The sequence below is a fragment of the Plecotus auritus genome (assembly GCF_963455305.1).
Source record: "Plecotus auritus genome assembly, chromosome: 2".
NCBI lineage: Eukaryota > Metazoa > Chordata > Mammalia > Chiroptera > Vespertilionidae > Plecotus > Plecotus auritus.
Genome location: NC_137771.1, coordinates 34,072,074 through 34,095,156, shown reverse-complemented (window position 1 = coordinate 34,095,156; position 23,083 = coordinate 34,072,074). Strand labels below are relative to the sequence as shown.

Below are 23,083 nucleotides of genomic sequence, written 5' to 3'. Positions count from 1 at the left end.
GTACTTTACCTACTGTCTTGTTGGAGGGCTTTTGTGCCCTGCAAAGAAAGTACTGGCACAGTGTCACAAGCACATTTTCTGTTGTTGCCAGTTGGAATAGAAACACAAGGATTTCTTTAGAAAAGAGAGCAATCCATTTTCTCTGTCAGGTTCCATGTATGCTCGTGTTGTTTTTTTTTGTAAGATTTTATATTTAATTTTAAAATTTACACAATGCATGCATACATTTTCACCTGATACATATATTTCTCCATGTATTTATGTCACCTTTAATTTTATTTAACAATGTTCTGTAGTTTTGGTGTAAAAGTCTTTTCATTACATATTTTATTCTACCTCTGGTTTTGATACTACTGTAAATTTTTTTTATGTTTATAAAACTTTAGCCCTGGCCGGTATGGCTCAGTTGGTTGAGCATTATCCCTTGCACTACAGGTTCAATTTCCTGTCAGGGCACATGCCCAGGTTATGGGCTGGATCCTCAGTAGGGGACCGGGACCTGCAGGAGGCAGCTGATGTTTCTCTCTCATCAATGTTTCTATCCCCCTTCCTTTCTTTCTAATATCAATAAAAAAACCTTAAAAAGTTTTATGAACTTTTTATATTGATCTTATATCCTACAACCTTACTAAAGTCACTTTCTCTCGTTGTGTTTTTGTAAGATTTCTTAGGATTTTCTTAAAATTGTGTCATCCATAAATAAAGATAGCTTTACTTATTCCCTTTCAGTCTGTGCTTTTTATATCCATTTTCTAGGTTCTTTTGTAGAGCGTTAGAGAAGTGGTGAGGGTAGACATCTTTGTATTGTTCTAGATCTTTTCACCTTTAAGCATGATACTTACTCTAGGCTTTTCCATAGATGCCAAAGAAATTTTCTTCTATTCTTAGTTTGCTGAGTTTTTTAAAAAATTGACTTTAGAGAGAGAGAGGAAAGGTGAGAGAGAGAGAGAGAGAGAGAGAGAGAGAGAGAGAGAGAGAGAGAGAAAGAAACATCAATTTATTATTTCACTTATTTATGCATTCATTGGTTAATTCTTGTACTAGTATGTGTCCTGATCAGGGATTAAACCCACAACCTTGGGATACTGGGACAATGCTCTAACCAACTAAGCAACTGGCCAGAGTGAGGTAACTTATTTTTCAAGATATAACAGAAGCTACAACAGATGAAATCTTCTATTCAGCTAACAATTGGAATAAGATAGTTCATTACTTATAAGTTATTATTAGAGTAAGGAGAGTGTACTTTTAGATATACTCATCAAGTAGTTTGATGTATGGCAGACCACTTTTATGTTGAACTTTTGTGTATGTATTCTAACAAAATTTGTTTGGGGGTTTGTTTGCTAGGAGGAGGCATCTCCCTATTCTTTGGTCAACATCTGCCTGAATGTCCTGGTTACTAACCTGGAGAAACTGTGTTCTGAAAGATCTGATGGAACACTATGCCTTCCTGAGCACTGGCGTTTCCCTCAGGAATTAGCTGATCGATTCCTTGGGGTGATGACTTGGCAAGGTAATGATAAGGTCCCTTTGTCATGTATTATAGCACTCTTTACAAGTTGGATGCAATTCCTATTTTGTTCCACAACAATCTGGTAGGAAATAGATTATTCCCATTTTATTTGTGTGGAGGCTGAGTCTGAGTATCTCTGGGATCCCTTGGTGGAAATTGTCTTGTTTTTCTAGGTTTGCCCCCTCCTATTGGCTTAGCTGAGTGAAGATAGCGGAGAACTCAGTCAGGTTACCACTCAGGTATCCGCTCTGTAGCTGCTGAAATGCAGTTGCTATAGTCTTGTCTCATTCTGTTGATAGTGAGCGTGAGCCTTTAAATAATTTCCCTTTACCTCCCATTATAGTGGGGTGTTCAAAGGGCTATGTTTAATTTGCCATGTTACAATTTTTCCCTAATGAAAAAAAAATTTAGTGAATTATTTAGATGTAATTCATGTTTACAGTTCAGTGATTTTTTTTTTTAGTATATTCACAGATTTGTGCAGCCATCATTACAATTTTAGAACCTTGTCATTACTTCAAAACCCTTTTATTTTATTTATTTATTTTTATTGTTTAAAGTATTACATATAGTAGTACATATATCTCCTTTTTTTCCCCCATTGACCTTCCCCCAGCCTCCCCTAACCCCTGTATTTTATTTTTTAAAAAATGTATTTTGTTGCCGAAACCGGTTTGGCTCAGTGGATAGAGCGTCGGCCTGCGGACTGAAGGGTCCCGGGTTCGATTCCGGTCAAGGGCACGTACCTTGGTTGCGGGCACATCCCCAGTAGGGGGTGTGCAGGAGGCAGCTGATCGATGTTTCTCTCTCATCGATGTTTCTAGCTCTCTATCCCTCTCCCTTCCTCTCTGTAAAATATCAATAAAATATATTAAAAAAAAAAAGTATTTTGTTGATTTTTTACAGAGAGGAAAGGAGAGGGAGAGAGAGTTAGAAACATCAATCAGCTGCCTTCTGCACACCCCCCACTGGGGATGTGCCCACAACCAAGGTACATGCCCTTGACCGGAATCGAACCTGGGACCCTTGAGTCCACAGGCTGATGCTCTATCCACTGAGCCAAACCGGTTAGGGCTGAAAAACCTTTTAAACCCATTCCTCTCAACCATAAACTACCACTAATCTACTTTCTACCTCCATGGATTTGCCTATTCTGTACATTTAATATAAATGGAATCATGCAATAGGTGGCTTTTTGCATCTGGCTTCTTTCACTCGGCTTAATATTGTCAAGGTTTATCAATGTTGTAGCACCGGTCATTACTTCATTCATTTTTTATGGCTGCATAATACACGCATACCTTGGAGATACTGCAGGTTCTGTTCCAGACCATCACCAAGTGGATATCTCAATAAAGCGAGTCACACCAATATTTGGTTTCCCAGTGCATACTAAAGTTATGTTTACACATAATGTAGTATATTAAGTGTGCAATAGTATTATATCTAAAGAAAAACAATTATACACCTTAATTAAAAATACTTTATTGCTAAAAAATGCTATCATCTTTGCTTGTGGAGGGTCTTGCCTCCAGGTTGGTGTTTGCTAAGGGTTGGGTCACTGTTGCAGTTTCTTAAAGTAAAACAATAGTGAAATTTATTGCATTGATTGACTCTTCCTTTCAAGAACAATTTCTGTATAGCATGTGATTTTGTTTGGTAGTATTTTACCCAAAATAGAACTTCTTTCAAAATTGGAGTCAATCCTGCCACTGCTTATCAACTAAGTTTATATAATATTCTAAGTCCTTTGTTTTCATTTCGTTATTCTTCATAGCATCTTCACCAGAAGTAGATTCCATCTCGAGAAAACCACTTTCTTTGCTCATCCACAAGAAGCAACTCCTCATCCATTAAAGTGATATCATGAGATTGCAGCAGTTCAGTCACCCCTCAGGCACCACTTCTAATTCTGGGTGTCTTGCTATTTTCACATCAGTGGTTACTTCCTCCTGGAGCCAAGTCTGTCTTGTTCACCGTTCTTTGCATCTAGCATAGGGCTTTGCATACAGTGAGCACTCTATTTGTTGAATAAATGTGTGAATAAAAGTACTAAGTTGGTCCTCAAAGCCTAAAGTATAGGCGCTTCCTTCCTCCTATCTTGTAGCATAGCCCAACTCAACCTGGGAACCAGCTTACCTACCTTTTTCCTCAGTCCTTTCTCCCAGTCCATTCAGTCACCATGATCTGTCTAGTTTAATTTTTCATCTCTCATGATTAAAATTATTAATAATCTCTTGTTCATCTCACGCTCATCAAACACCATCCTAATTCCTTTACCCTGTCACATAATTGGTCTTTCTAAAAATAGAATGATGACCATTGTTCTGCTTAGAATTTTTGAGTTGTTCCTGAAGTCTGAATATTCTAGCTTTGTGTATAGGCCCCATCTACCTTTTACCTTCTCTTGACTCTCAGTTCCAGCTATGCCATCCCTTGGACACGGTGTTCCAGTAGTGCTGATTTACTTTCGGGTCATTCCGAATAATCTGCTGTTCTATGCCTCCATGTCTACTTTGACATGTTCTTCCAGCTTTCACCTTACTCCTGGCAAAGTGATATTTAGTCTTCAAACTTTACCCAAAAATATGCCCTGACCAGGTAGTTCAGTTGTTTAGAGCATCGTCCTGATATGCAAGGTAATGGGTTCAATCCCTGGCCAGGGCACATATAAGCATCAGCCAATGAATGTATAAATCGATGTTTCTCTCTCTCCCGCTTCCTCTAAAATCAATTAAAAAAAATTTACCCGAAGTGAATATCATCTTGGTATAAATATTTGGTATGAATTACTATGGCATATATACACTATTACAATAGTTTATGTACTTTTTGTGCATTCCTTGACTGAATTCCTTATAATAGATTTCTAATTACCTTGTGTGTCCATTATTTAACATAGGATCTCACACAAAGAAGATGCTTAGTAAATCTTTTCTAAATGAAATGTAATACAACCCACTTATTTTATAGATGAGGAAAATGAGGCCCCAAGATGTAAGTGACTTGTTAAAGGCTATCCACTATTTTGGTTAAAAATAATTATTAATAATGTTATTTGCATGGCATATATTTTATACTTGCTATTTTATTTTGTTCTTTTTTTTCTGTGAACAAGGTTGTTATGGATAAACCTGGGCTCTGGAGTCCAATTGGCTTTGATTCTTGATTCTTCCACCTATTTGGGCCTTGAACAAGTTATTTAAATTCTTTAAGCTTCAGTTTGCTTCCCTATAAGATGGTAATACTAATAGTTTTTATAGTATTGTTGCAAAGAGTAAATTATATATATAATCTGAGTAAAGGGTTTATAACAATGTTTGGCCCAGAGTACGTAGTCATTTTTGTTGTGATTAGCATCTGTCATAGTTCATTGGCCATAATGTCTCCTGGAAAAGGCCTGAGATTTAGTTATTATTACAAAATGGTTCTGGTTCTTTTGCAGGCAAGCTGACTGATAGAACAGTGAGCATTTTCCAAGGCAACCAAATGAAACTGAAGCTGGTCAATATTAAAAAAGCTAAAATCTCTACAACTGCATTCATAAAAGCTTTCTGCCATCACAAACTCATCGAACTGGATGCTACTGCAGTGGACCCTGACCTCCCAATTTCAGACATCATACATGGACTCTGCAGCAATAGCTGGCTCCAGCAAAACCTCCGGTGTCTGCTATTGGACTCAACAACAAGCATCCGTCAAGATTCAAGACTACTATTATTTGGTCAGCTCACTGGTCTTCGAGTTTTAAGTGTTTACAATGTTTGTTTTCATAGTGAAGACCTAGCTAATGTTTCTCAGTTACCAAAACTGGAAAGCTTGGATATCTCCAATACTCTGGTCACTGACATCTCTGCACTCCTTACCTGTAAGGATCGACTCAAATCTCTCAAAATGCACTATCTGAAATGTCTAACCATGACCAAACCACAAATTCTCGCAGTCATTAAAGAACTTAAATGTCTGTTTCACCTTGATATTTCTAATCACAGGCAACTCCAATCAGATCTAGCTTTTCATTTGCTGCAGCAGAAGGATATTCTACCTAATGTTGTGTCACTGGATATTTCGGGGGGCAGTTGCATCACCGATGGAGCTGTGGAACTGTTTATACGGCAGCGGCCTGCGATGCAGTTTGTGGGACTACTGGCTACAGATGCTGGTTATTCCGACTTCTTTACTGCACAGCAAGGCTTGAGGGTTTGTTCTTATCTGAAATAAATTTGTTTCATTTGTTCAGAACATTATTAAACTTTTGTTGTATATGTGAATCTAGGTGTTAGGGTTATAGAGACATAAAAAAATCCATAAGGAGCTTAACAATTAATTATTGTATAGCTACTAAGTGGTAGGCTGTAGAAATGTAATCTTTTTTTTTTTTTTTAATATATTTTATTGATTTTTTACAGAGAGGAAGGGAGAGGAATAGAGAGCCAGAAACATCGATGAGAGAGAAACATCGATCAGCTGCCTCCTGCACACTCCACACCGGGTATGTGCCTGCAACCAAGGCACATGCCCTTGACCGGAATCGAACCTGGGACCCTTGAGTCCACAGGCTGACGCTCTATCCACTGAGCCAAACCGGTTAGGGCTAGAAATGTAATCTTAAACAACATATAGTCCTGGCCTCCGTGTATGGTAGTCTAGCTTCTTGGCGATGAGTGCAGTCATTTATGCATCACCTCCTATCTGCCAGATGTCATGTGGTGCACCTTGTTTTCTACTTTAATTCTCCCATTTTACAGTTGAGAGAATGGAAGCATTGGGAGGTTAAGCTACTTAGCCACAATCATAGAACTATTAAATAGTATAGCTAGAGCCCTAGCCGGTTTGACTCAGTGGATAGAGCGATGGCCCGAGGACTCAAGGGTCCTGGGTTCGATTCCGGTCAAGGGCATGTACCTTGGTTGCAGGCTCGATCTCTGGCCTTGGTCTGGGCTTGTTTGATGTGTCTTTCTCACTGATGCTTCTCTCTGTGTGTCTCCCCCTCCCTTCCACTGTCTCTAAAAAATCAATGGAAAAATATCCTTGGGTGAGGATTAACAAAAAAAATAAATGGTATACCTAGGACTTGTATGCAAGTCTTTGTGACTCTAAAACTTGTGTTCTTCACCTCTGTTAATAGCTAAATATAATTAACAGGTGATCAACATGGTTAATGCCATTTTTGGTTCCATTTTGACACAAAGCAATTTTAAAAGAGTCTTAAAAATTTTGAATGTTGCTAGAATAAGTTTATAGCCTCTCATGGTGCTATTTAAAAAATATTTTTTATTGATTTAAGAGAGAGAAAAATATTGATTTGTTCCACTTATTTATGCAATCATTGGTGAATTCTTTTTTATAGAGGTAATTTTTAAAAATCCTCACCTGAGGACATGGCTTAGTTTTAGTTATATTGATGAGAGAGAGAGAGAGAGAGAAACATCGATGTGAGAGAAACATCAATCAGTTGCCTCCCATAAACACCCACACCAGGACCCAACCCGAAACCTGAAACCTTGGCATATCTGGACGATTCTCTAACCAGCTGAGCTACCTGGTCAGGGACTTATGGTGCTATTTTTATTTATTTTATTTTTTAAAAATACATTTTTATTGATTTTTTAGAGGGAAGGGAAAGGGATAGAGAGCTAGAAACATCGATGAGAGAAAAGCATTCGATCAACTGCCTCCTGTACTACCCCCACTGGGGATCGAGCCCACAACCCAGGCATGTGCCCTTGGCCAGAACTGAACCTGGGACCCTTCAGTTAGCAGGCCAACACTCTATCCACTGAGCCAAACCAGCTAGGACTAAAAGGTGTGTTTCAGAAAACCTTTTACTTAATAGAAATGCATATCTTTTAAGTTAGATGCAAAATATACTAAGTATTCTTATTGTTTGAGTTGATAGAAAATTTGCTTACATTAAAATGGATTAAAAAATTAAATGTTAGTGAAAACCTTCAAACAGAACAAGTATGTTAATTCTTGTACCCAAAATTAAAATGTACTTAATTCCTTTAAAATGGATGACTAAGAGACAAATTTCCAGTTATAAAATAAATAAGTCAGAGATGTAATGTACAGCATAGAGAATCCTATATAATAAAAGGGTAATATGCAAATCGACCGAATGGTGGAACAGCCAGTTGCTATGACATGCATTGACCACCAGGGGGCAGACGTTCAATGCAGGAGATGCTCCCTGGTGGTCAGTGGGAGCACCGCTCAGCCACAAGCCTGGCTGACTAGGCTGATGGCTGGTGAGTGCAGCAGCAGTGGCAGGAGTGGGCCTAAGCCACAGTCGGACATCCCCTGAGGGCTTCCAGACTGCTAAAGGGCCCAGGCCTGGCTGAGGGATCCCACGTCCCCGCCCTCCAATACACGAATGTTGTGCACCGGGCCTCTAGTATAGTCAATAATAGGGTAATAGCTTTGTACCTGTCAGGTGGTTTATCATGATCACTTCATTAGGTATATAAATAATGAATAACTATTATACACCTGAAACTTAATATAATATTGTATGTTAACTGTGTTTTAATAATTTTTTAAAAAAATGGGCAGAAGCCCAGCGTGTCTGGCTTGGTAGTTGAACATTGGCCCATGAACCAGGAGGTCATGGTTTGATTCCTGGTCAGGTCACATGCCCGGGTTGCGGACTCGATCCCCAGTAGGAGGCATGCAGGAAGCAGCCAATCGATGTTTCACTCTCATCTATGTTTCTATCTCTCTAGCCCTCTCCCTTCCTCTTTCTAAAATAAAAAAAATACATATTTTTAAAAGGAGTCAGAAAGGGCAGCCACCATTACTATTAAAAGCCATGCAACATTTTCACTTACTAGTAAATTCTCATTGGCCCACTATAGTGTGTAGCACAAATCCATTAGGATTATTTTGTAATGGCATTTTCAGGAGGCCAAGGAGAGAGGATGATACAACAGCTGTCTTCTGTTTGGTCTTGCTGTGGCTTATCTTTTGTTTCACCTCATATCTGGATGATCACAAAACTTTTTTTTTAAAACTTTAGAATATATCCCTTGTTTAGATTCTTAATAATGTGTAGGTCCTTGGACAATAGATGTATGTATAATTTTTAACTTGCAGATTACTAAACATTTTGCCAACTTTGTTTTGTCATGTAGGTTACACATCATACCCCTCTACCCCTTAATACTTAAGTTTGTATTTCATTTCCTAAGAGCAAGGATATTCTCCTTAATGACTACAATGTAGTTACCAAATTTTAAGGAATTTAACATTGATGCAATACTTTATATAATACTAGAGGCCCGATGCATGAAATTTGGGCAAGAGGAGGCCTTCGCAGCCCCAGCTGCCTCGGCCCTCACAGCCCTGGCTTCGTCTGGAAGGTCATCTGTTCGGTCGATTTGCATATTACACTTTTATTATTATAGATAATCTACTGTATATATTTCCAGTGTTGATTATCCCAATAATGCCCTCTATAAAATACTTGTCCATTTAGCATAGGATCATTTTTCCACTCAATTGTCATCCTATATAGTAAAAGGTTAATATGCAAATCAACCGAACAGTGGAACGACCAGTCACTATGACGCGCACTGACCACCAGAGGGCAGACACTCAACGCAGGAGTGCCCCCTGGTGGTCAGTGCACCGGAAGCTGGGTTCACGGCTGGTGAGTGCAGAGGTGGTGGCGGGAGCCTCTCCTGCCTCTGGCAGTGCTAAGGATGTCCGTGGGGAGTGGGCCTAAGCTGTCAGTCGGACATCCCCCAAGGGCTCCTGTATTACAAGAGGGCTCAGGCCGCACTAATTTTGTGCACCAGGCCTCTAGTACCTCTATAATTTAATCTGGAAGAGTTTCTTTTTTTTAAAATATATTTTTATTGATTTCAGAGAGGAAGGAAGAGGGAGAGAGAGATAGAAACACCATGATGAGAGAGAATCATGGATTGGCTGCCTCCTGCAAGTTTCCCACTGGGGATCAAGCCCACAACCCAGGCATGTGCCCTTGACCAGAATCAAACCTGGGACCTTTCAGTTTGCAGGCCAACGCCCTGTCCACTGAGTTGCCAAACCAGCTAGGGCTGGAAGAGTTTCTTAGTCCTTCCTGTCCTTTGTGACATTAATGTTTTTGAAGAATACAGACAAGCTTTGTTTTGTTAGCATTTTTTTTCTTCTTTTAGATATATATTTTTATTTTATTGATTGGTTAAGTTTAGAGAGAAAGGGAGAGAAAGAGTGAAACATTGATTGGTTCCACTTTTGTATGCATTCACTGGTGGTTTCTTTTATGTGCCCTGACTGGGCATCGAACCCACAACCTTGGCATATCAGGATGACACTGTAACCAACTGAGCTACCTGGCTGGGCCAACTGTTGGCATTTTTGAGGAATGTTCCTCATTTTGGCTTTAGTGTTTCAAACACTTGAGGCCCCTAAAAGCCTGTACTTGAGCAGTGAAACCTATTGGTAACGTCTTTGTTTTTCAGGTTGCAGGAGGAGCCAATGTGATTCAGATTTCAGAAGCATTGAGCCAGTATAGGAACAGGTCATGTTTCATGAAGGAAGCCCTCTACAGGCTTTTTACAGAGACCTTTTCAATGCAGGTAACCATGCCTGCTATTTTAAAAGTAAGTATATCTCAGAAAGGTAGTTTTTGTTTGTTTGAAAAATAGAGCCATTATCTATCTATCTATCTATCTATCTATCTGTCTGTCTGTCTGTCTGTCTATCTATCTATCTATCTGTCTACATTTTTAGAGAGGAAAGGAGAGAGAGAGAGAAACATCGATCTGTTGCCTCGTGTACATGTCTCGACCGGGGATTGACTCCCACCACTTTTTGGTATACGGGTGACACTCTAACCAACTGAACCACACTGGCCAGGGCATGTAGTTTTTATTATTACTTCTTACTTGATTCAATTAAAGTTGTTCACTACTTTATGGTATGACTTAAATCTAATCTCCCACAGTACAAAATTCAGTAACTTATATGCCTCATTCTATAGTGAATCAAAATGCCCTCATAGAGAAAGGAAAATAATGTTAGGTTTAACTGCCAGATTATCTCTCATTTTGAGTATCTGAATCATTTGAATCATCTAGTTTTTTGAACTTAGTCTGAGAAAGGCATATAAGACTATTACACTATTTTGTCTAAATCAGGACTTATTTATCTATAAACATAAATTCACTTTTCCCTAAACGTTGTGTTTTTTTTTTTTTTTTAATATATTTTATTGATATTTTACAGAGAGAAAGGGAGAGGGATAGAGAGCTAGAAACATCGATGAGAGAGAAACATCGATCAGCTGCTTCCTGCACACCTTCCACTGGGGATGTGCCCGCAACCAAGGTACATGCCCTTGACCGGAATCGAACCCGGGACCCTTCAGTCCGCAGGCCGACGCTCTATCCACTGAGCCAAACCGGTCTCGGCCTAAACGTTGTGTTTTATTTTTCATTCATTTACTCTTTAAAATCTAACATCTGGTTTTCTGAAAACAATAACAGTATCTCCAGTAAGAACAGAACAAAATAACAATAATTGAAGGTGACCAAACCTCCCATTTAAAGCATTTTTTATAGTGCAATAGTCCTATATGCCTTTCTCAGACTAAGTTCAAGAATGAAGTAAAATTACCAATATTGATAGGGCCAGACCTTGCTTTGGTTTATGGAAGGGTGAATTTATTTTAAATGTAATTGCAAGTATTAAGTGGTTTGGGAAAGAAAACCGCAATTATTTAGAATTAAGTGAAATATGAAAATAAAGAGTCTTAAAGTCACTTTGTCTTTATTATTTGCAATTCTTTGCAGTTCCTTAAAAATATGCCTATTTTGTACTGTGGGAGATTAGATTTAAGTCATACCATAAAAGCAATTCTATATAAAGGAAAAACTCTGGCCCTGATCGGTTTGGCTCAGTGGATAGAGCGTCGGCCTGCGGACTGAAGGGTCCCGGGTTCGATTCCGGTCAAGGGCATGTACCTTGGTTGCGGGCACATCCCCAGTGGGAGGTGTGCAGGAGGCAGCTGATTGATGTTTCTCTCTCATCGATGTTTCTAACTCTCTATCCCTCTCCCTTCCTCTCTATAAAAAAAATCAATAAAATATATTTAAAAAAAAAGAAAAACTCTGGACCATTATTTCCCATTTGTAATGAGATTGAATTAGATGTTCTGAAAGTCCTTTTCTATCTAAGACTCTGTGATTTTTGAAAACTCTGTTTCTTTTGGTTTCTACATACTTAAATTGCAGATGATGATAACCCAATGAAATCCTAAGAGCAGTTTAGCAATATAGAAAAAGTCATTTTCCATAGTAAAAGTTAGTGTATCCCAGGTCTATCCCTAGGCTCCATGAGTTCATGCAGCTGTCAAAAAGTGAGGGGCTCTGGTCTCTTAAAATCATGGTTCATGTGAGTATTAGCAGACCTATCGCTGAGGAGAGGATTCTCCCTATTAAAAAAATAAAAAAGATTTTAGAGGAAATAAGAGAAGGAGAGAGAGAAAGAAAAAAAGAACAAGAGAAACATCAATGTGAGAGAAACATGGATCGGTTGCCTCCCACATGTGCCCTGACCAGGGATTGAACCAGCAAGCTGAGTATGTGCCCAACCGGGATTGTACCCACCATCCTTTGGTGCGCGGGATATCGGCCAGGCCAGGGCTGATTATCCATATTTGATAGACAAAACAATTCACATTCTCCCTGAATGTTAGAGTAGGTGTGGTCTAAGTGTGGTACCACACTTTCATTTTACATTTGTTTTCCTAGGTCTTCCACAGTCTGTCTTCTAGTTAGCATTTTAAATGTTAGGTTTTACCACTTTTCAAATTCTTTCAAATTCTAATGTCTTCCTCCTCTGTGGGTGGATTCCATCTCTTAGTCCACCTTGTGTTTTTCCCTATCACATTTCCCTTCCCCAGGAATTTCTTCTCCATTCCACCCCTACCTTCATCTGCTTCCGTCCATATCCTATCTGAGACTTTTGCCTAAAGATGCTTTTGGAATTAAGCCCTTTGATTCCATACCACAAATAATTGCTCCTTCCACAACTACCCTCTTTTTTTTTTTTTTTAATACCTCTTTTATATTACTTTTCTTTATACCTCTTTTATATTGCTTTTTTTATTTTATTTATACCTCTTTTATATTGCTTTTCTTTGGGGTGGGGGTAATGTTTTGACATCTTTCACAGTGTTATTTGTTTACATATCTTAACTTCTCTCACAAGGCTTTATGCTAAGGATTAGGGTATAAGTGATTCATGTTTATGTCTCCTGTAGTGCTTACCACAATGCCTACAATAAAGTGAGGCTATCTAAATGATTAGGAAATCACAGGTGAGGAAATGGTGGTCCAGAGAAGGGAAATGACTTGCCTAAAGCCACACAGCTAGTTAATAGCTGCATTTGGACTAGAAGAAATTGCTAATGTTCTAAAAATAAATGTCCAGGATAGAGAAAATCTGTTACTTCCCCAATGAGCAAATATTTTTCTAACTAACATAAAAACAAGATAGTATACAGAATGCTGATGTTGCCATAAGCCACTAAAAATAAGTTCATCTTTAGCTTGTGGCTGTAGGAATGAGGAACCATCCATTGGATTTGCCAGTGCAGTTCACAGCCAGTGCTTGCGCCCTCAACTTAACACGCCAGGGCCTGGCCAGGGGCATGCCTGTTCGTCTGTTGTCAGAGGTCACCTGTCTACTTTTCAAGGCTTTGAAAAATTTCCCTCATTATCAGCAGGTAATTTAAATTGAATACTTGACTCTGCTTCTTACTTCTGGACAAATATTTGAAAAATATGTATTATTTAGTTCTGAGTTTTCATTCTAAATGAGAGAGAGAGAGGGAGAATGAGAGAATAGATAAGGAATTCATGTTTGTTATAGAAAAAATAGGAAATATGGATAAGCAATATGGTTTAAATTTTAAAAATTTCTTGGAAGCCAGTTACTCAGAAGCATCTATTAATTACTTTTGGTACATCCTTATAGGCTTAACATTATTTGTGAATATTAAATTGAATTGAATCAGAGATCTAAATAAAAGCGTTAAAACCATAAAATTTCTAGAAGAAAACATAGGAGAAAATATTTGTGACTTTGGAGTGGTCAAAGTTTTCTTAGGATATGAAAAGCACACATATAAAAGTAAAATAAATTAGAATCCAAAAAAGTTAAACATACAAACACTGAAAAACATTAAAAAATGAAAAAGTAAGCCATGGATTGAAAAAATGTTCATTATATAGGGTGGGGCAAAAGTAGGTTTATAGTTGTGAGTACATGAAACACAGAATTTAGGTTTTTTTTAAAGTATATTTTTTATTATTGATAGTATTACAGGTATTTCCCATTCTCCCCTTTGCTCACCTCCTCCCAGCCCTTACCCACTCCTCCAGGTCCTCACTACCCTATTGCCTGTGTTCATGGGCTGTGCATATAAGTATGTAAGTTGTTTGGTTTATCTCTTGCACAGAGTTTATTCTTGTATTGTTATTTATTAATTTTCCATATGAACAACTAAATCTACTTTTGCCCCACCCTATATATATTTCAAAGGTCTTTTATCCAGAATGTAAAGAATTCTTTTTTAAAAAAATATATTTTTATCGATTTCAGATAGGAAGGAGAGGGAGAGACAAATGTCAATGATGAGAGAGAATAATTGATCGGCTGCCTCCTGCATGCCCCCCACTGGGGATCGAGCCTGCAACCCAGGCATGTGCCCTTGACTGGAATCGAACCTGGGATCCTTCAGTCTGCAGGCCGACATTCTACCCACTGAGCCAAACCGGCTAGAGCTGGATATAAAGAACTCTTAATTCAGTAACACGAAACAAACCAATTTTTAGAAAAGGCAAAAGATTTGAAAAGACATTTCACCAAAGAAGATGGACAAATGAGCACATGAAAAGGTGCTCAGTATCTTTGGTCAGTAGAAATGCAGATGAAAACCACAATGAGTTACTTACAACTTCTAGATTGGCTGAAATTAAAAGACTGACAATACAGAGTGTTGACAAGGATGTGGAACATATCAAATTCTCACATATCGATGTTAAGAATGTAAAATGATACAACTACCAGTTCCACAGTCTTTAAAAGTTAAGACATATACCTTCTATACTACCCAGTCATCCTACTCTTAGAGAAATGAAAGTATTTATCAAGTATATATCAATATAAACACTTATACACAACTGTTCATAATATCTTTATTTATAATCCCCCAAAACTGAAAACTTCCCAGATGTCCAACAGCAGGTGAATAAACAAATTACGATATATATTCATATAAGGAAATACACATATTGGCAGTACAAAGGAATGAATACTGGTTAAAGTACATGGATGAATCTCAAAAAATTATATGCTGAGCAAAAGAGTAGATATAATATAATTATTTCATTTATGTGAAAACTTAGAACAGACTAAAGTGTGATGTCAGTGTAATTTTCCAGGGCTGGGGTTTGCAAGGCCAGGATTGATTAGAAGGGGCAAAGGGGAACTCTTTGTGGGGATATAGTCTTTTTCCTTGATTATGATTGGTGGTGTGGGGTAGTGGTTATACAGCTGTATAAATTTGTCAAACTGATGAAATGTGTACTTAAAATGGAAAATTTTTTTTAAGCTTTTTTATTTATTTTAGGGAGAGGGAGAGAGAGAAACATCGATATGTGGTAGATACATCAATCGGTGGCTTCCTATTGAACCCACAACCTGGGCATGTGTCCTGACTGGGAATTGAACTGGTGACCTTTCAGTGCATGGGATGATGCTCAACCAATGGAGCCACACTGGCCAGGGTTTGGAAATTGGTTTTTAAAAATACAAAAAAGGTGGTCTTTCTTCATTAAAAATTTTCCCCCATTTCTACTTTCTCTTAAAAATTGGAAGATCCTTCTCAATTCAGACTTAATTTCGGCATGGCAGTTATCATTTGGAGCTGAATAACAACTGCCCTTAGAAGAGGGCATGAATTGCCCAGTTTGCCATAATTCCTACTACTCCCCTGTTGTTTCACACTCAACCTCTTTCACTTGTTTATGTTATACTGCCTAGTTCTTGTTGGTATTTCATGTTTCTGACCCTACCTCATATGCCGGGGTTCTTGTCCCAGCATTAAGAAGGGTTCAGCAATCTGGAGAAAGGCTGTGCGTAGATTAAATAAGAGTCCAGAGACAAAAGATAACAATTTTGAAAGGCATTGGGGGGTCAGAGGAGCTTCAGCTAAAGGAGCTAAAGGTTCTCCTTGACTCAGGACCCTTGCTTTTTATTAACACAATTTGTCCTAAGGCAAGGTGGAGATAATACACTTCAAAGGGTAGGGTACAGAAGCATTGTCAGATTGAGGAATAGCCTACAGCTGTTCAGGTGTTTGGCCAACAGGAGGCAATAACATGTAGATTAAGATGCCCTGAGCTGTCTGGCAGCAAACAATCATCCTATTCAGGTTTGGGGGAAGTGCCCTCTAGCCACTCCAACAGGTAATTACATATGTGACTCAGCCCTTGTTGAGCCCCCAAGTTTCATCAACCTTTTGATGAAACTCTTGTAATTATGACATGCTGGAATTGGCTTCCGGTACTCATGCACTATATCTTTGTCATAATGGCTTCCTCATGGCTCTTCAAAGAGATGTTATGTTTCTCTATTTCTCTATTTCTATAGCTTTCCCAGTAGGCCTTTCTTCTTTCCTATCTGTAAAGGCCCAGTTCAACCCCTACCAGTCGTATGTAGAAAGTAGAAGTTCTAGCACAGTTAGTTATGAGATATGGTGTAGACATTTGTCAATTAGTAGATGCACTAGGCTTCAGGTAATTGATTGGGACTGACATAAATGCAACTACCCTCTTTACTCCCCCACCCCCAATAAAAAGGGGGAGGGGGAAGGAGGATTTTTCTTTAGGCAAAGGTGCATGTGATAGAGTTTATTGGTAAGATTAAATGAAGAACTTGGAGAGGGCCAGGTACACAGAAAGGCTCATTGGTAGCACCTTCCAAATGCATAGAACCCTTACTTAGAATTGAGTACACATTTACTCAAAATTAATTTTCTTTATTCCCTTAAAGTTGCAAAAGAATTGTCTTCTCTCCTTAACCAATTCCAGGATTCTTGTGGATGTTCCATTTGACAGGCAAGTATAAATTTTGTTCATTTGATTTTGGGGTGTTGACCAGTGTTATTCTGAGCATTGTTGGCTTTGGGTTATTAGCTTAGCAAGGAGGGTCTGATTAAGGCTGGGATTTGGTGTTTGGGGAGAATACTCTGTTGAGCCTCTTCCACAGAGGTTATTGGAAGTACATCTGCAAATGTTGTTGCCCTAAATGTGATTTCAGTTCAGGGCTTCAGAGTAGTAAAACCTGGGGCTCCAGAGAGTCAAACATACTTTAATTCAAGTTCTAGTCCTTTCATCATGATCTGTGCATAAGTTTTCTCATTTATAAAATATGACTTATGAGGATTAGGTATGGTAATGCTCGTAAAGTACTTAAAACAGTGCCTAGCTTAAGATGTATAGGTTGTTCTAAACATTAGTCATTCTTTTCATTATTATTATATTGATAGTAATTTTTAAACATCCTCCTAGACTCCAGAGGGATTCCTGTTGAGGCCTTTGTAATCTCTCAGATTCATAAGTTCAAAAACATTTATAATAGTTGCTGCCAGCAGCGTAGTTTCTCATGAACAAAGCCTGTGACTTATGGGTGCTGCTATAGGATAAGCCATTCACAAATCTAATTGAAAATGGGTACTTGAAATGGGAGTTGACTTTTTTTTTTTTAATATATTTTATTGATATTTCACAGCGAGGAAGGGAGAGGGATAGAGAGCTAGAAACATCGATGAGAGAGAAACATCGATCAGCTGCCTCCACACCTCCCACTGAGGATGTGCCCGCAACCAAGGTACATGCCCTTGACCGGAATCGAACCCGGGACCCTTCAGTCCGCAGGCCGACGCTCTATCCACTGAGCCAAACCGGTTTCGGCGGGAGTTGACTTTTAAAAATACAATAGGGAAAGTAGTCCTCCTCATTAAAAAAAAAAAAAAAAAATCTATTTTTACCTTCTCTTAAAAATTTGGAGGATCTTTCTCAACTCAGTCTACATTCCTAAATGATCAGAGCTGAAGAACAACTGCCCCTATAAAAGGGTGTGAATTCTCCCTAGCTAATTGATTTGTTTGCTGGGTCTACAGTTCAGATTACAAATTACTACCTCTCTTGGAACTTCTTTTATTTTCCAGACTCATCATAGTAGAAACTGAATGCTAAAAAAGAAATCTTTCTCTTTTTTAAATATATGTTTTTTATTTCAGAGAGGAAGGAAGAGGGAGAGAGATAGAAACATAAATGATGAGGGAGAATCATTAATTGGCTGCCTCCTGCATACTCCCTACTGAGGATCGAGCCTGCGACCCAGTATCCTTGACTGGAATCAAACCTGAAACCCTTTAGTCCGCAGGCTGATGCTCTATCCACTGAGCCACAATGGCTAGGATACAATAAATCTTTCTTAAATCTGCCCATCTTTCTTTGAATCCTGTGCATTTTGCTCATGTTCTTATTTGCATTCTGTCTTCTTCTGATCTCTTTTTGCCAAATACTCTTGGTTTTCATAGCTGAGGCTGTGAAAGTTGAGACTGTTTTTAATTATAGGACTAGAGACCTGGTGCATGAAAATTTGTGCACTCGGGGGGGGGGAGGGACAGTCCCTTAGCCTGGCCTGTGCCCTTTTGCAGTCCGGGACCCCTCGGGGGGATGTCCACCTGCCAGCTTAGGCCCACTCCTGCAGCTGCGGTCAGACATCCTTAGTGCTGCGGAGCAGGCGGGAGAGGCTCCCGCCACCACTACTGTGCTGGCAGCCGGCAGCCCAGCTTGTGGCTGAGCGGGGCTCCCCCTGTGGGAACGCACTGACCACCAGGGGGCAGCTCCTGCTTTGAGCGTCTGTGCCCTGGTGGTCAGTGTGCATCATAGCGACTTGTTGTTCCGCTGTTAGGGTCAATTTGCATATTACTCTTATTATATAGGTCTAGAGGCCCAATGCATGAAATTTGTGCAAGAGTAGGCCTCCCTTTCCCTGGCTACCAGCACCACCTTCTATCTGGCACCCGGGACCCGGGCTTCCCTTGCAGCCCTAGCTTCATCCGGAAGGACGTCCAGTCTAATTAGCATATTACCCTTTTATTATTATAGACTATTTACCCGGAGCACAAAATTCGTGCACGGGGGGCGGGGCAGTGTGTGTGTCCCTCAGCCTGGCCTGCACCCTCTCCAATCTGGGACCCCTTGGGGGCTGTCTGAGTGCTGGTTTAAACAGGCACTCGGACATCTCTCTTGCAATCCGGGACTGCTGGCTCATAACCGCTTACCTGCCTGCCTGCCTGATCGCCCCCAACTGCCCCCACCCTGCTGGCCTGCTCACCACCAACTGCGCCCCCCCCTGCCTGCCTGCCCACCCCCAGCTGCCCCCCTGCCTGCCTGCCCACCCTGCCAGGGCTCTGGGATCAATGGCAGAGCAGAGGCAGTTTTTCCCACCCAGCCTGGATTCTGCCATTAATCTCCGCCCACAAGGGAGGCCCTACCTGCCCTGCCCACCCTATCAGGATTCTGTGATCAATGCTGCCCAGAGGGAGGCCCTTCCAGCCACAGCTTTGTCCGGAAGGTTGTCCATAAGGTCTCCCGGTCTAATTAGCATATTACCCTTTTATTATTATAGATTATAGGGGTAGGTTAAGTGATTTCTTTCCTCATATACAGTTTTATAAGCTTTATTGTGAGAAAATTACTGCTTTTCAGGTTTGATGCTGCCAAATTTGTTATGAGATGGCTCTGTAAGCATGAAAACCCCAAGATGCAAACAATGGCAGTGAGCATCATCTCTATTCTAGCCTTGCAGGTATGCGATTGCTAAAGGCAAGATCTCTTTCCCCTTAGTTCTAATGGAGCTTTGATGGAGACCTGATATTTCACTTTCAGCTTTTTGTTTGCTTGTAGCTCTCAAGTGAGCAAACTGCACAACTTAAAGAAGAGCTCAGTAGGGCAGTTAAGGTAGGTTGCTGGTCACTTTTACGATTTTATAAAATCATATCGTTCTCTAAGGCCTAGAAAAGGCAAAAATCTGTAAGACCTGCTCCTCAGAAGAAATTACTCTCTACTATTATAGCTATTTCTTGTGGTATTTACCTTCACATCTCTGGATAAAATGCTTTTTTAGTAACTGCAATTAAAATTTTTTTTGGTAAATTCTTGACTTTCCAGTTTTAGATACTATTAGTGATTCTACTGCTATGGTAAAGAACTTAGCTTTCTTGCATATATTTCTACAAATTACCTCCTCCCTCAACCCTACAAACTTATATCACAATTTTTAATAAATCAGTAATTAAGAGTTTACATTATGATTATGCTAACATTATTCACACAAAAATATACATTGTTTTGCACTTATTTTAAGATGAGGCTTGAGCCTTTTTTTTTTTTTGGTTAATATATTTTATTGATTTTTTACAGAGAGGAAGGGAGAGGGATAGAGAGAGAAACATCGATCAGCTGCCTCCTGCACACTCCCTACTGGGGATGTGCCCGCAACCAAGGTACGTGCCCTTGACCGGAATCGAACCTGGGACCCTTTAGTCCGCAGGCTGATGCTTTATCCACTGAGCCAAATCGGTCAGGGCCTTTTTTTTTTTTTTAATTTAAGAATTTTGTATCCTGAGAACTGTCAATTCAATGCTTTATGTTCTGGGTTATTGGTTTTTTTCAAATATATAGTTTTTTTAAAAAAAAATTCTCTTTATTGTTGCAAGTATTTTTCCCCCCATTGGCCCTCTCCTCCCTACCCCCGTCCCCTCCCCAGGCCTTCACCTTATTATTGTCTGTGTCCATGGGTAATGCATATATACATACACGTTCTTCGATTAATCTTTCGCCGTCCCTCCCCCCACCCCCCCCCCCCACACACACACACACACTTCTTTCTGAGAATCGTCACTCTGTTCTATGCTTCCATGTCTCTGGATCTGTTTTGTTTGTCAGTTTATTTTGTTCCTTAGATTACACATATAAGTGAGATCACGTGATATTTGTCTTTCTCTGACTGGCTTATTTCGCTTAGCATAATATTCTCCAGGTTCCTCCATGTTGTCTCAAAGGCCAGTATATTTTTTCTTCAGGATGTGTTACATTAAGATGTATTTTATGATCATGAGACTATTTTTGAAAAGAGGGAAAAATTGATAGCTAGACAAGACAGAAGGAAATAATTTTCGTGTCAAATCTTTGTGTATGTATGGTATAGGAATTGTATATAGAGCAGAAGTAAACATCTCGGCTTTAGATGGGAGCAGAAAGGATGGCAGATTACTTTGATGCAAGTACAAGTAGGTTGGTAGGTGTTTTTAGAAAGAATAGCTATAGTTCTCAGTGAAAAATTAGATGAAGTGATCAAGTGAGAAAAGTAAAAAAATAGTGACTAAAGTTTGAGGAGGGAGGATTATGAAATAGTAGTCTTTAGAGCAGGGGTGGGCAAACTTTTTGACTCGAGGGCCACAGTGGGTTCTTAAACTGGACCAGAGGGCCGGAACAAAAGCATGGATGGAGTGTTTGTGTGAACTAATATAAATTCAAAGTAAAGGAGCGGAGAGGAGAGCAAGAGAACTGGCTAGAACAGCCGGATCCGGCCCGCGGGCCGTAGTTTGCCCACGGCTGCTTTAGAGCAAACTTACTGAGAAATTAGTAGGATTGCCAGAGACAATTAAATACCCTATTGAAATTTTTTGTGAGATAATGAAAGTGAGGCTCAAGCACATCTTTTCCAACATTCAGATGTTTGGGGATGGGGTATGAAGTAGGATTTAACTAAGGTAGGAGTTTTGCCAAGGTGATGTGATGGAGGGACATTGAAGTTGCTGGGAATGATAACAGGAATAGAGGTAGAGATGAAGAAATAAAGCTGTTGATATTGATAGGGAGCAAGTATGGAAAGTGACACAGAGGGAAGAATAGCACTGTAGTTCTTGGAGAAATAGTTTTAGGTTGTTCAGGCTTTAGATGAGAACAAACCAGATTTTCAGCCATGAGTCAGAAGTGCCGCGGTTCTTTTTCCCCGCCTTACAAAGGGTTCAGCATTCTGGAGAAAGGGGCTGCGCGAAGATGATTAAGAAGGAGTCCGTGGATGAAAGATATTTTTGAAAGGCATTGGGGGTCAAAGGAGCTTCCAGCTGAAGGAGCTAGAACAGCCGAGGGCAAACTACGGCCCGCTGGCTGGATCTGTCCCGTTCGGCTGTTCTATCCGGCCCGCGGAGCCGAAAGAGCGGAGGGTTCTCTTGCTCTCCCCTCTGCTCCTTCACCAGCAGCAGTGTTAACATGGCAACGTCGGGAAACACGGCCGCAGCTCCTTCTTCTGAGTGGGCGGATTTATATCCGCCCATTCAGTAGAAGGAACAACCTCTCAATCTTCCAGAGGCTCCTTGTAATGCCCATGGACGTGTCTCCCGACATCACCCTGGGAATGCGTAGACACGTTATCGTGGTGATGTAGGGAGACACGCCCTTGGAGAGCACAGTATCAGAGCCTTTCTGAGGTAAGATTAAGAGCTCTACTCAAACACAATTTTTTCCTGTTCCCACATTCTGTACATCACAATGACTTGTTAATAAAACAACAAAGACTTTCAGCTTTTAGGGCTTGTATCCACTGCAGTTTTTTTCCCCACTGCGGATGCGCGCAGCAGGGAAAAAGACACACAGAGGACATGTCACACTAGCCATGCTGTGGCTGCATTTTTTTGCTGTTACGGATGCAGTATCAGTAACGCTACCGTGGCCACTAACCGCATGTGTTAGCGGCAAAACAAATGTATTTTGCGCTGCGTTTGCTTCTCCCCCTTGCGCCTGTAAAAATGCGTGCTACAGGGCATTTGTGTTAATATGCACCACTGCACATTAGCATCAAGGCAAACATGATGGAAACCTGTGTACCCTGCATTAACCCTAGCTGCGCTGCATTGCAGTACTGCACCACACTGCAACGGCAGCACGGCTAGTGTGAACGAACCCTAATTCAGTGGGTTGAACAAAAAGATTGTATAGAAATGTGAACTAAAGATTTTATTACAAAATCGCTTAATTTCAGGGTTTCAGAAGTAATTGGACAAATGAAAAACTGAAAATCAAATGTTCATATCTAATACTTGGATGAAACCCTTTCCTGGTAATGACAGCCTGAAGTCTTGTACTTATGGACATCACCAGATGCTGGGTTTTCTCCTTTGTAATGCTCTGCCAGGCTGTCACAGGGGTATATATATAAATATCCTGCCAGTTCCAGCTTTTAATAAGAAAAACTATTGCAATGGGCATTTAAAAGTGGCACTTGGTTGTTTTTATAGAGTCCATGGATGCAATCTGACATTGATAATGGGCTCTTTCACACTATGTGCACTGCGGCTGTTTTTTGCCAGTAACGGACGTGCTAGTGGTAACTACTGGTTACCCATGTTTTGCACTGCCCTAGCACCTCCCATACAAGTGTGTCTGGAAGACACAGCCATGTGCAGCTATGTGTGTT

At 40.0% G+C, this 23,083-nt stretch overlaps 1 protein-coding gene across 1 annotated transcript in view; it reads left to right on the top strand.

Moving 5' to 3' along the window:
• Window positions 1-23,083, top strand: part of ZYG11A (zyg-11 family member A, cell cycle regulator) — a gene marked incomplete at both ends in the record, with an annotated part of 40,124 nt that overhangs the window by 1,465 nt on the left and 15,576 nt on the right. Inside the window, 7 exons of the mRNA XM_080658028.1 lie at window positions 1,351-1,516; window positions 4,962-5,716; window positions 9,982-10,122; window positions 13,074-13,250; window positions 16,583-16,647; window positions 19,312-19,411; window positions 19,510-19,563. Of these exons, the coding sequence (XP_080514154.1) occupies window positions 1,351-1,516; window positions 4,962-5,716; window positions 9,982-10,122; window positions 13,074-13,250; window positions 16,583-16,647; window positions 19,312-19,411; window positions 19,510-19,563 (1,458 nt within the window). The remainder of the gene's footprint in view (window positions 1-1,350; window positions 1,517-4,961; window positions 5,717-9,981; window positions 10,123-13,073; window positions 13,251-16,582; window positions 16,648-19,311; window positions 19,412-19,509; window positions 19,564-23,083) is intronic.